The 16,111-nt window shown below is 43.8% G+C and overlaps 1 protein-coding gene across 6 annotated transcripts; it reads right to left on the reverse strand.

The window, feature by feature from the left end:
• Nucleotides 1-559: 559 nt before the first annotated feature.
• On the reverse strand, nt 560-14,601 carry eps8l1b (EPS8 signaling adaptor L1b). Of its 6 annotated transcripts, none has more exons than XM_072712631.1 (20): nt 14,445-14,601; nt 14,250-14,299; nt 12,097-12,157; nt 11,750-11,908; nt 10,749-10,898; nt 10,428-10,507; nt 8,300-8,442; nt 7,877-7,935; nt 7,390-7,516; nt 6,205-6,293; nt 6,022-6,096; nt 5,366-5,514; nt 4,981-5,122; nt 4,673-4,761; nt 4,397-4,505; nt 3,843-3,983; nt 3,089-3,230; nt 2,722-2,887; nt 1,777-1,909; nt 560-1,489 (listed from the first exon to the last, which is right to left on the reverse strand). In XM_072712631.1, the coding sequence occupies exons 3-20, from the start codon at nt 12,124-12,126 to the stop codon at nt 1,403-1,405; spliced, it is 2,070 nt and encodes a 689-aa protein (XP_072568732.1). In that variant the 5' UTR covers nt 12,127-12,157; nt 14,250-14,299; nt 14,445-14,601; the 3' UTR covers nt 560-1,402. The 6 variants fall into 6 exon arrangements, with proteins under 6 accessions (XP_072568732.1, XP_072568731.1, XP_072568736.1 ...); XM_072712630.1 differs by having other exon boundaries at nt 14,392-14,601; XM_072712635.1 differs by having other exon boundaries at nt 4,673-4,731; nt 14,250-14,601.
• Nucleotides 14,602-16,111: the final 1,510 nt, after the last annotated feature.

Genomic DNA, 16,111 nt, shown 5'->3' on the forward strand with positions numbered 1-16,111 from the left:
GTTTTGCCGTTGTAGTTCTATTGCTGCAACTCTAAGAAGCCCCTCCAAGGTTTGCTTTGTTCTTGTTTTGCTGGGGGCATCGATGCTGTAAATATTCAAGAGGTTTTAATCGGAAATGCTAATGACCACTTTCTCGATTTTAATTAATGCTGTTTGGGCATTTGGTTAATTTTTTTCTATGGCGGAATTGATGTTGAGGCTAAGTGGAAGAATATGTACATGAAGCTATATTTAAATGTAATACCTGGAATCGTTGGATTGTTAGGTTGCTTGCAATTTGTTCATGAAGATGTCTTCTAAAGTTGTATTCCCTGTTTTATTCATTGATATCAATTAAAAATTCTTGAACTAGCTAGAAATGCTATCTGTCTCCTCTATGTGCGGATAGCTTGTGTTAGGCCAAGCCGTCATCGAGGGTTGGCCACATTAAAAATATATATATATATAAATCTATCAATGTCCCAATATTAAGTTGTTTGAATCTCATGACACTTTTCCATGATGTTGGAACACTTGTCGCTAGTATTCAGAGGAGTCATTTGGTTGGGGGACACAATGCTTTTAGTAGCTTTTTTCTCTTTTATTATAAATTATTTCACCTAGGAGTGGAAAATATTTATATAATTCCAAAGCATTTGGTTGCAGCAGTTTATAGTTTAATCTCAACTCTGTCATTTACATGGTCCCCAACTATCATGCTTAGTGATTGACAGTGTGTTCATACCATATCAAGGTAACATCAAATGTTGTGCTCCTGTTACAAGCATTAATTACCTAGTCAGGATATAGAATCTATGATGACAAATTCAGCTTGCAGTTTCCTATATTCTAGATTGGCGAGTTCTTGAAATTGTCCTTACAACACTTTTATTCATTGAGGGTAAGGGGTTATGCAAAGCTAGAACCTAAAAGTTATACAAGACAGTGGTATCCATCTTCAGTTGTGACAATACTGCCATTTATGTCCAATCTTATACACAGTTAACGGTCATACAGTTAAATCTTACACTGGCAAGCAACCTCCAGATAATCTTTCTAAAAAAAAAAAAAAAAATCCACACATTTAGTCATTTTCAGTTTTTCAGATGATTCATATACTTTAAATATTTCCTCAGCATGCATGTCTTGCATTTTGATACAAAATACATTTGTTGTGTATCTTCAGCACCTCTGACCCTATGGAGCTAAAGCAGGACACAGCAGTAGGAGGCTGAGCGGACATGGCGGATTTGAGAATGCATTGATTTATCAGTCTTTTGATCATTGTGGCATTAAGGTGATGTGTTTGCGTGCCTACAGACAAGCTGGGTCCAGAACTGAAGCCTTTGAAACTTTCTCAGAAGGAATTCTGTGTGGGACCCAGTTAACCCGAGCCTGTGCACTGCTGATGTCTTGGCGTCCCTCAGAATGTGGTGCTTTCGAGATTGTGGTCCACCTTCATCTTCTGCTTCTCCATTACTGCCTCCAGTTCCGAGACCTTGTGGGCATCCTGATACAGAGAGTGCAGATTGGGGAGTGGAGGGTAAATAAAGATCTATAATGCATGGGCTGTCAGATTAAGAAATAGGCAGAAACATAAGGACAGATCCCTCCTCCCAGGAATCTCTAATAAATCTCTTCTTACAAACACGTCAACCCTAAATCCAATACAGAGACTGTCAGTAATCCATACTGAGCAATTAACTGCGGTTCCCAATCGTAAAAACTCGCAGCACATTCACTCCACATAAACATGAATTAAAAAAAAAACGTGAGAAACAAAGTATCGTCAGTTACCTCCAGCAAAGCCTTTTGCACCATGATCTGACTGTAGACTCTAGTGCCCTCATCTGGCAGAACAGCACGCAACTCGTCTTTGTTGAGGGAGAATAGCTGAGCACCAGTCAACACGCCCAAGCAGCTCACAGTACTAAAGAGAGAGAATTAACAGTTGACTGACTACCTCTGTTTTCTTGGTAAAAACCTTTACTTACAAATCATTGCATATGGTCTGTGTTTGAGATCTAAAAGATTAGCACATGTACCAGATCTCCGCTTGAGCGGCATATTGTAATGTCGTCATTCTCTAAATGACGTGTTCGCCTTTTGTTTTGGGTTGAACCGTTTTTAACTGATGAATCTTATCACTCTGCACTTTCCATGCCAACGCCCATACCAGCTTGGGAGTGGTGAAGCGCTGGCATGTTCACTGTGAGCCACCTGCTTTCTTATGTAGGGTGTCCATGTCCTCCAGCCACGCAGCCAGCAGGAGGCTGCTATAGACCTGCGGTTCCCAAACCTCTCTATAAACACCATAGCCACAGTGCCAATCACCCCGTTAGGTGACATGTGACTGCTTGGATGGGGGTGGAGGTTGGCGTTGAAGGTTGCCTAGGTTACCACACAAGCTTCAATGGCTACTATGTAGCCGTCACATATATCTGGTACGCTTCACCTCCAACACACCTGACTCAAATGACTGAATGGGTTTGAAGAAAAGTTTATCACGTTAAACATGTTGTCTGGGTTTTGGAGGTGCTGGCATGGAGAGAAACCCAGCCAGATTAAGTTATCTGGGCTAGTGATGGTGAATGCAACATAATGGGTTTGAACCCGGGTCAGACCTTGGTTTGACCATTGCGCCCCCTCCTGGTGCTTTTGAATGACAGCTAGATAAGCTGCATATCTCTAAGTCAGACATGATATCTGCAATGCATCCTGAGAGATTGGAGGGGCACTCACGGCTCGCTGAAGCCCTTTCCTCGCAGCCACTCCTCCACCTCGGAGGACGGGGAGTTGTAGTGCAGGGGGGCGGAGGTGTCAGAGGAGCGGGGAATGACCAGGGGGCGGGAAAAGCTGGCCTTCCCATGCGTCAGCCGCTGTAGTAGTTCATCGTTCATCACCATCACTGGGGGGGCAGACAGATGTCACCAGAATTGTTATTTGTCACTTCTGCTGGGGGGGGGGGGGGGCAATATCCCAAAGAGTGACCCATTGAAGTCTTATACCTCTGTTCACACACACACACACACACACACAAGGCAAAAGCACGGCAGTCATATGAATGGTGCCGCACTCTCACACTGTCCCTAAGAGGCGCCATCAGTACCTCGGTCTGTGCTGTCCCCGGACATCATGTGGGAGGGGTTGGAGGGCATACTGCGCGGCCGGAAAGTCGTAGATTCGGGGAGGGGGGGTGAAGCGGGAGGGGCGTATGAGTACGGTCTGGCTGATGGTGGGGAGGCATTTCCCTACAAAAAACAGGAGAGAAACATACAGCAATCCAAAGAAACCAAAGTCAACTGCACACAACAGTACGGCTCAGACTGCATGTTTCAACCTGACAAGTCATAGACCAATTGATCATGTGACTAAACTGCATGACTTTCTGGGAAATGTTTCTCTGGCAGGGCAGTGCCACCATATGCAATTAAGCATATAAGCTTGTGAGGGCAGGTGCGTATGTAAGCTCTGCCGAAGTAAGCGGGGCTTGGCTGCATATGCGTGCCCTGCCAGAGTGAGCGGGGCCCGGCTGCGTATGCGTGTCCTGCCGGAGTCAGCGGGGCCCGGCTGCGTATGCGTACCCTGCCGGAGTGAGCGGGGCCCGGCTGCGTATGCGTGTCCTGCCGGAGTGAGCGGGGCCCGGCTGCGTATGCGTACCCTGCCGGAGTGAGCGGGGCCCGGCTGCGTATGCGTGTCCTGCCGGAGTGAGCGGGGCCCGGCTGCGTATGCGTACCCTGCCGGAGTGAGCGGGGCCCGGCTGTGTATGCGTGTCCTACCGGATTGAGTGGGGCCCGGCTGCGTATGCGTGTCCTGCCGGAGTGAGTGGGGCCCAGCTACCTATCAGAAGGAGACCCACTCACCTTGGATTTCGTCTGATCGTTCAGGTTTTGCATGTTCGTGTCGTTCAAAGCGGACAGCGGCTCCAGGATGTTGAAGGGCACAAAGCCGATCTGATCGAACCGATTGCGACACTTCCACCATCGCTTTGATGACTCAATCACCTGAGAAGAAACCGCAGAAATATACACAACACCAGTCATTCAGAGCTTGATAAATGACGAACTGCAGTTTTTACTTTTATTTATTTAGCAGGAGTTAAGCAGCATGATGTTCAATAAAGCAGATATTACATTGCAAGCATACAGCTGTAATGGAGTCAACTTAAAGTGTTGCTAGGCTGAGCTTCCAATGAGGGACTAGTATCAAGCGCTAGCTAGCATTGGAGTAAAAGTTAACATCAGAGAAGCTAGGCACTGTGATTCATCATAAGGACTTGGTTCCTGCTTGACAAGAGCAAAATACAAGAAATGAGCATCCAGTGTTGCCAAGCAACCACTAAATGGTCACTGCAGACTGCAAAAAGGTCAGTGGCATAATGATTTGTTTGTGCGCTTCTGGAAGATTAAAACAGTACCTCCAGGGTCTCTCCATGCAGCACAGACAGCTCGCTGCTGTTCCGAGCCACAAAGTCATAGCTGCAGCAGTAGAGTCTCTCTGTCTCCGGAGGAAGATCACTACCCTCCCTGAGAAGAAGGAAGGAGGAAGGACAGTGTGTGAGAAATCACTGAATACACTGCATAGTTTAATCAGCAGAACCTGACACGGTTGGAAAATTACTTAACATGTGTAGAGGAAGAATCCAATGACATTGCAATGCGGGTTTGCAACATAAAGTCAAAATAAAACTTACACTTCGTCGCCAGTATGTGCCGCAAACTTGGGAAGCTCCTCCGACCGAAAAGAAGACCTCTGTTGGCGAGAGGAGGGAGGGCCCATGCCCTGTTTGCAGATATGAACAGTATCTTCTGAGACAGATCATGGATTAACTGCATTCAAAATGTCATACGAATTCTCACAGTATTCTGAGATTGCGATTGTTTACACCCTTTACATTTATGGGTGGAGTGGAGGTGACCCTCGGGTGGGCGGGACACAGACCAGGATTGGCGGCTCAAATCCCCACTCAGAGCCAGCCGTGTCACCTGACTGCCCTCTTACCTGCTGCTTTCTCTGAGAGTCCAGTTTGTGTTGTGCCTCTATGGGATCCTCCCACACCTGTCCATGCGGGTCGACTGGGTCGGGCTTCCAGCCATCCAGGAAGACGGGGGTGTAGGGCAGAACTGGGCCTCGCTGCTGAGAGCTGTGGGGGTCAGGTGTCCATGCAGACATGTTTACTGAGTAAACATTTGCAACATATTTTCTTACAGGCTACAAAAGCACCTCAGATAGTAACCTTGGTGGTGTGGACTCCCAGCGACTGAAATGGGAGCAGTTCAAAGATGTGACATTGAGCTGTGAGACCTCAGTGAAGCCCCATAAGGTAACATAAGAGGCACTAATCTCATAATGAGCAAGGGATGGTAGATGAGTTGAGCCTGCTGACCGTGGTTGTGTCCAGTTGGGTCCCAGTGCTGTCCACAGCTGTGTCTCTTCTGGAGTCAGGTTCTCCTGCAGCAGTTGCACAGCTGTATCGGTCAGGGCTGGGCTGGCTACCCCCGCTCCCAGCGTCGGCCCCCCCGTGGTCTTCACGATCTGTAACGAGACATTGCGATGAATGGCTCATTCGCTGATTGGCTGCAGGGTTTCCGGCTGGGCGGGAGGCCGGTCATGTGACACATCCCCAACCCACATGTAATATTTTCCATGTGCTCCTTATAAACACTCGTCCTGCGAGGTTGAGTCATTGTTTCCTGTAGCTTTATGCCATAGCTCTGCTCATCCATACCGAATACCAGAGAGATATGGACGCGCCATCAATCCCGCCACTGGTGACCAAAGAGAGCACAACCTCAGTAGCTCCATTCACGGTGCTTCCTTGGGACCCTGCGTTCTCAGTCCCAACAGTGTTTCCACAGTAATCCAATGTTTAGAGCAACTCTGTTCACAATACATTAAGTACAAGTTGCTCTGGAAATAAATAATTCAACTCTGAACTTACCTAACTGTGGAAACTAATAAATTTAATTTCAAGTACTCTATTTACACTATACAAGTCACCTTCATTCTGCTTAAATGGGACACAGTTATTCAAAGACTCACCATATCCAGGGGTTTGAAGACATGGTGAAGCAGCTCTTCTGAGCTTGGGTTTGTGATGGACGTTCTTAGCCGGGCCTGGGCGACAGCAATGTGCAGCGTTTAATCTATCCATCTGGCAATGCATGACTACATAGACCTGTTTTTATGCACATTAACATGTTGAAAGGTGAACCAAGTTCTCACCAACAGACTGAAGCAGTACTTGAATTTCTGAAAGATATCAATGAATTCATTTTCAGAAGGTGGACGTGCTCTCAGGGTGAGTAAGTCATCTACAGAAAGGAGAAAGACAGGAAAAGGAAACAATGCAAGACATATTCATTACACTCCTCCCTCCGATGTCTTCTCCTCCTCTTCCTTTGTCACCTTGAGCTTGTACTGCTACTTGTAACACTTTTCCTCTTTTCCTCACATACCTTTCAAAGAATGCGAACTGTGCTTCCCCTCTCACAGAATCTCGTCTGTGTCTTGTTCAAACATTCTTCCTTTGAGACTTTTACCTGTCGCTTGAAGCCCATATTTTGACTATTTAGTCCTAAACAGTGTTCCTCTCAGTTTTCCATGTTGGGTGTTACTGGTTATTTTCTTGCTGAATCTGTATTTCGTTCTGGTTTTTCCAGGATTCTCCTACTTTCTTTGTGAGTATGAATATCAAAGTGTACTGTGGCAGCAGCCTCTAATTTTTGACCAGACTTCAGCCAACGTCCAAAGATTAAGGATCACTGCAGACTGTAATTACGGACAATAAGAGGAGACACTAACAATTTAATGTTTGTAAAATCAAATATACTCAGTGGCCACTTTATTAGGTGCATAGTACCAAATATAGAACCACTTCAAAGGTTGATGAGTTTCGAATCCAAAGATTGGCCTTCCTGTTAGCTTTAACGAGTCTGGCCATTCTCCTCTGACCACTCTCAATAACAAGGTTAAGGTCTTTGGCCACAAAAATGCCAATGACTGGATGTTTTTTTGCTTGTTGTATCATTCTCTGTAATCTCTAGACACTGTAAAATGTGAAAATCACAGGAGGGTGGCTGTTTCTGACCATTCTAATGATTACCTGCACAGTAACCTTCTGTGACCTTCTTGGCCCTGTCTGCAGGAGTATATATTCAGTTGCAGCCATGTGATTTGAGCAGGTGAACCTAATTAACTGGAGTGTGGTTTATCATAGAGTAACAGGAGTATAGAAATAAAACCCCACCATCAATGTAATCTAAGCCAGATGCCCCAATATCACTGAAAAGCACCTTTCAAGAGATCATCAAGGCTTTAAGCTATTAGGTGACCAAAGGAATGCAGTTTATATTGTTCAAAAATGTAAAAAAAGAGAACCATCTTTATGAACTTCACTGTCTCCCTCACCTTCTGCATTTTTGCTGCTTTTCTTCTTCTTCTTGCTCCTCTGGCTCAGGATGCTGTGGGCCTCGGCCGATTTCTGCAGCTTGCCCATGAAGATCTCAATGTCGTTGAAACAGTGGTTAAGGATTTCCTGTGAGAGCGTGACAAGCAGTGAACTCATCATGTACCAGTGGACTGGGCACCATATCGCAGATAGAGACACAGAGACAGAGATAAACACACACACACACACACACACACAATTTTACTGCAATTCACAGTCAATAAGCAAAGTAGCTCAGAAACCAATTAAAACAATAAATTTTAGCTTTTCATCTTTTTAATTATAAAACAGAAAGGCTCTTTTTTCTTTATTAAAACAGATTTCACGCATTTTGAGTTAAACATGTCCACATACGCGCATGCACACACATACATACACACACACTCGAAAGTGGTTCAATATACTGACAGGCATTAGACAGACAGACAGACAGACACAGCATCATACCACTTCTCTCTGGGCCTGTCTGAAAGCCTGATTGGCCTGGTCACCACTGGATCCGTTCACTAGTGCAGAGGGAGAAGATCAGAAGTGAGCCCCTGTGTCCATGCTAGCCCCCTCCTGCCAGCATTTACCAACTTCTGTTCCACAAACACACAGAGCAGAGCTTCATCACATGCACTCATGGTCAGTGATTAAAGACCAGCCCAAACCCAGTGAGGACACACCCAGGCCCTGTCTGCACTGGCTCCCTGATTACAGACAGTGGCCTGTGCCTTCGCCACAGCCCACATGACAGCAGGGCAGCCCCCCCTAAGAAGGCCCATCTGCATGCTGTTCAGTGGGATTCCTGTGCCACCATGCCATTGCATCTCGCCCACCTCTGCTGTTTGCTCTGTATTAATGAAGCAGCCTTCCCCCCCCCCTCACCTTTCATTCCTGAGTGTGGGGGAGGCGTGGAGGGAGGAAGGTTGGGGGCTTGCAGCAGGGGAGGGTTGGGAATCCCCTGGGGGCCCTGTTCCTTCATGGCTCCAGTGGCAGTAGAAGGTTGTACCAATAGGGCCCGGTTCATCCTGGAAATGAGAAAGATGGCTGGTTAGCGGGGGGGCTAAGCACTGCCCAAGCTAGGCTACGCCTGCTGGGTGATGGCCGAAACGGCACCGCTTAGCAGCCTGTATCACAGCTGGTTAATGACAATGGGGCAGCAGCCCCTGTATGCTTCGTCTTCACCGGCAGGACCGTGACCATGACCGTGACCATGACCATGATCAAGCCTTGGCTCTGGGTCACTATTTAACACTTTTCAAGTATGATAATAAGGAAGCATCTTATTAGTAACCTACTGCTTATATTTTAGGCCAGTGCTTCCCAGTCTGGTCCTCAGGGACTCACAGGCAGTCCACGTTTTTGCTACCGGGAGCTGGGAGGGAACAAAACTGTGGACTGGCTGTGGGTCCCCAGGGACCAGATTTGGACATGCTATATTAGGCCATTTATGCTGCTACATGGATAAAATATTACGCAGTTTCACAAATGATATTTTCAGTGATTGATTACTGAAAGCCTTTATGTATTAAATTTTTTAATAAACTGTAACACTATATTGTTAGCATATATAAATAACCATTTGTCCATAATGGATATACACGCATAAATGTCCAAAGAGAATATTCATGTATTAAGCAATGATATGAACAACACTGATACAAAAATCTGATACAAATATGGCGATCTGGAGAAGCTGAGAAAGTGGGAATTCAATCCAATCGACCTCAAACGGTAACATTTCCCAAAATATCTGGCAGTGACATATTAGCTGTTCTGACCTGTTTAAAAAGAGACACACTGTTTCATGACAGCTAAATGCACGCTAATTGTAGTCTGGAGGTCTGGACTGATGACAAACCTGACCTGGACTCTTGTCCTATGAACAGGTAATCAAGTATGGCAGTCTATCCTTTACATTAGTTGCAACAGCCTTATTTTCTCAGTCACACCTTCCTAAGTAATGCGAAAACAAGTCAGACGAGTCCGTCCTTTCACTGCTGGTCACTCGTTTTCTTTTCCCAAGTGTTAAAGCTTTGTCAACACAAAACTGAGTGGGGCTAGAAAGATCAGCTTGTTGAAACATCAACAGTATTTTACAGGTGACACATATTTCGCATTTTGGAAGGAGAGCGAGAAAAAGAATTCTAGTAGATCAAATCTATGCTGTGACGGGGAGAAAAAGTATTACTTTCAAACTATTGCCTGTCAGGTTTCTGGTTTAACAATCACATATAATCTGTGACAACTGTTTACACAGAGTTCGGTTTCAAAATCATGCTTTGAGAGAGAATAAGTACATTCTGTAGTTATCAATAGGAACTTTGTTATGTCAAACAACCTCCACTGAAATTTAAAAAAAAAATACATTTCCACATATGCTTATAAATTCATAGGTAAGTGTGAATATATTCATTTATTCATTTCAGATTAAGTTCTTTGTACATAAATAAGTGTAATTTACATTTGCTCCACCACTTCCCACCATTACCATGAAACATTCTTTCGGCTTTCTGAAACAACAGGATAACATCTGAATGTAAAATGGGTCCCCTTAGCATGGTATGACTCTGACGACACTCAGTTCATTGTTTATTTCCAGGCTTGTTTTCCCTTAAAGAAGACCTCCTTGTCTGTGGGGCTAGCACACTTCCACTGCCTCTGTCATCTGGGTGCCCTGTGTTACATAACTAACTAGTTGAATGACTTTACTAAACAATCTGGCTAAATCTCTTGAGACCCTTGAGCAAGGCCCTTAGCCCCAATTGCTCCATCGAGTAGCTGACCCTGCTCTCTTAACTAAATAAATATAAATGTCATTACACTCAAGCCAAGCAATGACAGTGAAACAACTTTGATCCACCCTCTTTGAAAACCACTTCCTTCCACCACTGCGTTCCAGTGAAATCCTATTCAATGCACTGACCTATACAGTCAGAGAATTGCTGGAGATTTGAGTTTGCTTATACCTGAATCTCTCTCAGATTGTCCTTAACCGTATTCTGTGACATACCTCAAAACCTCAGGACGCCTGTTAGTCTTCGATGTGTGATCAGACACTGCACTGATGATGTCATCACGGATCGGCTCCGCCTGCAAACACGAGGCATTCGCCAGATAAATTGCATACTTTAGGGGGGGACACGCGACATTGTGGATGTTCTGTTTGGAGCATGTGTGAAATGCGGCGGAAAGATACATTTAGCCATTAACTGGGTACAGTGTCTGCTAGAGGCTCAGAGCAGACACTTAGAGATCAAATCGTGACATAAGCTCTCATGGTACAGCAAAAGGGAGAGCTGCACGGAACTGACACTCATACTGTCGTACTCACCCCTACGTTCTCACAGTTGAAGAAATGAACGTCGGGCTTTTTTCGGGGACCGTACTGACACACAAGGAGCAGCAAGGATGGAAACTGTTTCTCTGTGAGGATAGCGTCACAGCGATGGATGCAGGAGACGGGGTAAGCCTCCAGCTCATCCTGTGCACAAACCCAATTGAAATGTTTCAGCGCCAGGTAGCACAACCTTGTCATTTAATCTTTTAAATAGAAAAGTAGAGGCAATGCTTTTAATATGATTAATTTAGTTACATCCAGTCATCTTCCAAAACCACTTAACCAGTACAGGGCCTGGCATACTAAAATGATCCTTTTCAAAATAATAATTCAAAGAGGATGTTAAATAAACATATAGTAAAATCTTAGACAGTAAAAAAAATTAAATGATCTTCATGTTGATGAAAAACTATAGTACTATGTCCGTCAAAGTATGTTAGCTTAAAACCTCTGCTAAAGGCTGTATTTTCAGCAACCATCCAATATTCCCATGTTTTTGTTGGCTCAGCCACCAGCACACCATGTCTGGCTAATGAATACCTCTTTGGGTTAGTTAACTAATTGAGTATGGGAACTGTTCTAGCCATCCAACAAGATGTCAGTTTTGGAGAACAGAAGAAATTCTTATTACTTTTAACAGTTTTTTCCCTAAGGGAATATACATACACTACCAGATAAATAGCTTTAAGCATTTATTTTGGCTGCATAAGACATTAGCACAGTACTACATACAATCTAAATAAAAACACATATAATAAGAATAGGCAATAAACCTTGGGTAGTATATACCCTGTCACCTTGTTCATAAACTTTGGCCGGTATATACCCTGTCACCTTGTTCATAAACTTTGGCCGGTATATACCCTGTCACCTTGTTCATAAACTTTGGCCGGTATATACCCTGTCACCTTGTTCATGATCTGCTGGTCATTGTGACCCAGTGTGACATAGTGCCCCCCACGGGTCCATTTCAGGGCTGAGCACGAGGGCCATACCTGGTTCTGAGCATCCCTCAGCCTGACGGTGTCCCGACTGACTTCTACCAGCATCTCCTGGCTCCAGAGGCGGTCTGTGCGGGCCAGGTGGGAGAGCCGTGACAGGGCCTCCTCCACGCTCTGGACCTCCCCACCCTGCAGGGAGAAGGTCACCAGGTGCTGGGGTTTGGGGCGAGGACAGGAAGAAGAACAAGAGAGATATCAGTGGAGAGAGCTTATTACATGCGTAAAGTCACTTTATCATTCACAGAACAGGTTTGGGCTGATATTAAGCACATTAACAAACACATGTGTCATACACACCTACAAAAGCACAGAATCGCAATTCAGCATGTGGAAAAACTTACATTGACTAAGTATTGTGAGATATCATCCATTGCTAAATCCTCAATGAAGACGGTGACGGCTCTGAAAAAGAGATTAATGGGAGAACAATCAATACAAAGAATTACAATGAGCACATTTAAGTGATGATACCTTTTTAATCATTCATCCTCTATGTACTCAACAGCTGTAGACTTATAGTTTGATGTCTTTGTAATGAGTCGCCTCAGCCAATGAAGTAAGAGACAGTTTGTATTGGGAGGGATACAGTTTAATAATATAAACCATAAAAGGTCTGTTTGTTGATGTGGGGTGGAGGGGGGGTGAAGCAAAATTAAATATTTAGGAAGTACACACCCTAGCCCCCTTCCCCCGGTTCCTAGGCCCCTAGAAAGTAAAATTTTGCAACACCTTAAAACTATTCCATAACCTATGAGGGGTGTGAATGGCATAATTATAAATAATACATTATAAATTATACATGTAATATTATTATACAATATACATCGTCATAATAAATCTTCCAAACTACATCTATACATGATACACATCTATTGCCTGTCTGTATTTGGGGACTATGACAAAACAGATATTATTATACTGTAGTCAGTGCAGTATTGAGTACTTTAAAAAAACAGCAAAAAGGAAAAATATTTTAATTATGACTAAAACTGATAAAATATTTATTGCAATCAGTGAGATATAAATGAGCTGATAAAGAGTCGCATATGAACCTAATGAAAAATATTTTACATTCAATTTTTAAACATTTACACTAGCACTTAAACTCTATATAAATAAAACTGACATGTACCGCAGTTATCACAATATAGCACAGACATATTTACGCAGGACTACATAGGCAAGTGAGTCTGCAGTCACAAGGGAATAAAATAATAATGAAAACAATAGTGCTGTGTGATAAAACAGAGGTCGTTATACCAAGTACAGGTCAGAACAACGAGCCAGATCCCCACGTTACGGCAGAAAAAGGCTTCCACAGCAAGCCACCAAACATTTTTGAATGAAAAGTGTCCTTACTGCCTCGACCGCTCAGTCCTTACTGCTTCTGTCGCTTTATTGACCACCCCTCCTCCTTTCTCTTTTTATAGCCTGAAACTGTAGAGTTACTCATCCAGTTTGACCAGGTACGTGAGAATACCTAGCATTTAACTCCTTCCAGCCTTGTTATTCTCATGCCCAGTACTGTATCTGACCTCCACTATTATTCCGGCGTCGCCCTTGTGCAAGAGTTTAATACGAACAGCCACCGTACACAGGCACCAATATTCTCAAATAAGTTTCAATAGGTAAATTATTTTATCAAGCAAATAAAAAATTATAATTTGACCCAAAGTAAACTACACACTACATTCGCCCTAGATTTCTACTGTAAGTTTAGAAATCGAAAATAAAGCCTCACGAAAACATGCCATGAATTGTTCGTGCATGCGTGAAACGTGATGACTATGTTGGAAATTCAATAAAGTAAAGCACATAAAACACCCTCAGACTAACACATTTATTACCCCATGCCCTGACTGCCTACAGGAGTAAGAGCAGTACTTGCGAAACACGAGCGAGTCTTTAAAACTGACCAAGCGGTTCACACATGCCGCACCTTGAGCTCGCGCCGCCATGGCTTATATTTTTTTCTTCACGTGACTAATATATTTAATATATTTATTTGAAGACGCTTCTTATCTAATGGGGGTAGCAGTGCCCCCGATGCGTGTGAAGCCCGCGCCGTAAGGTAAAGCGCCTTAGCCAATCAGACGGCGAGCGCCCGGGATCCCGGGAACAGACACCCACTGGCCGGCATCTAATGTGATGTCCACCGTGAACCCCCCCAACACACACACACACACACACACACAGCGCTTCAAAGTTTAAAGCAAAGTATTTCTCTTTGTATTACAGTGTTTCAGAAGAACATGTCAACTCATCAAAAAAAAAAAGTAGTCTTACCCAATGGGCTCTGTATGTATCGAACCATGAGTAACATTTCAGATTTCAAATATTACTTGGTTATTTTACACTTCCATACTGTATATTTACTATTCCTGCCAACCCATTTAAAGAAGCAGTTAAACCCAAGGTCGACAACTATAGTTCATTGCATTTTAAATGTCATATGTACTTCTGTGGTGCTGAGAGATTGACAGATAACTCTTACCTTAAAGAATCTACTTTGATGTCTGGTCCATAAGAATAATTGAAAAAAAACTGGCAAAAAGAAAACAGAGATGCCAAGAAATTATATCAGATGTTTTGTTTTCTATAAGATTATAAAATACTTTGGTTATTTATGTATGTACTTATGTCTTGCCCAGTTCCCTGCGTCCGTCTGCGGCGTCTTTTCTTGTTTTACCTTCGCTATCCACCTGCCTGACTGTCACGGCTACACTAGTAGATAACAGCTGGAAGCATTTCAGTCAGCCTCTGTCTCTCGGGGTGTGTCACTCTCGGCCATTATGAAGCATTGCAATTGAATGGTGTGTCACGCCACCAAGCCCTGCAAACTCCACCTTAGAAATACAGCAACGGGAATGCAAACAAATATAAATGTGCGGAGGGACCACGGGGGCGTGCACTGCAGGGCGGTGCTGACGCGGCGTCATTGTGTTCACATGGGATGCTGACCGAAACGATAGAGGACATGTTAAACATACCCGTTAAAGCAATCTGTTTTTCTTCAGTTGCTGCCGGCTCACTTCTTTCAAGGTGTGTCGGAAATAGAGAAGAATAAACGAATAACACATAGCCAAACAATATGCCTGCTTATAAAACTGTTTGTTATCCAAATATAGAATTTACACCCACAGGGAAAGAGGCCCTGTATATCTATAAACATCACCAACGTTTTTTAAATTAGCCTTACACGTATTTTTTTCTAAGAAACGTGCTCAGTTTCCCATGACGGTTGTTGTTGTTGTGGTTTGATGTGGAAATGTTATTTTGATCAGGAAAAAAACTGATAGGCCTACCCACAACAACAGCAGCAACACACACATACCAGGGCCAGGCTGGCTGTTCCAGTGGGCCGCTGTATCAGTGAGCCAGGAGTGAATTACAGGGGATGTAATTTGCCAGGCCGATGTTTGTTCCCAGTCCATCCTTGATTCAAACACACACACACACACGCACACACACACGCGCACAGCAGTGAACCTGGGCAGCGTGGGGGAGGGGCACACCACTGTATTAGCTGCTCCATTTGTATCTGCCTGTCACAGCCTTGAAAGGGAAGCCAGCGAACACCAATAATAGCTGGGGTATGCAGCCATCTTTGGCTTAGAATATGTTTGCATGAGTTTTTAACTTCACTTTTCAAGTTTGTGTATTTAAAATAATAAACACTTTGTTTGAAATGTTTCTGTAATACTTTTTATGTCATACCAATAGATTTTGATGAATTGAAGAGAGAGAGAGAGAGTGAGAGATGAGACTCGTCCCATTATAATGTCCTTAGTGCAACTCATTAAGGAAACTATGCGCTACTTCATTATTGTCCAGTATTTTCAAATGAAATCAATCGTGTCATAAAGATAAAGCAAACCTGTTTCACACAAAACACGTCATTGCTGTTTTTTCATCAATGATAAAATAAGATCACAGTGGGATCAACATGACAAACGGAAAATGGGCGAAGTATCGATTAGGCTGTGGTGCATAAAAATATCTTCGTATTTGTGGCATACTGTTCAATCCGGAAGACGGAGGAAATAAAATCCAAAGAGGCTGTAATTTAAACTGCTGCAAGGGCAGCATAAAATTACAGGTTAATGCAGGAGAAATTCTACATCCAGCAATTTAAGGTTGTTTATGTCAAATAAATTTGTACAGACATGCAAATGAATGCACTAGGCGAAGTTTCAATTGAGGCAGAGAAGCAGTGGCGATCTTTGTGGTAAACACTTCGGGATTGTTCTTCTGGTAGCCTACTCTAAATCAAAACCAAATAACGAAAAGCTTCACTGGAGCAAACAGCGACGCCTGCTGAAAACTTTGGGGTGGCCACCAGGAGGCGCACTGCAC

This window comes from Paramormyrops kingsleyae, chromosome 5, assembly GCF_048594095.1.
Source record: "Paramormyrops kingsleyae isolate MSU_618 chromosome 5, PKINGS_0.4, whole genome shotgun sequence".
Classification (NCBI taxonomy): Eukaryota; Metazoa; Chordata; class Actinopteri; order Osteoglossiformes; family Mormyridae; genus Paramormyrops; species Paramormyrops kingsleyae.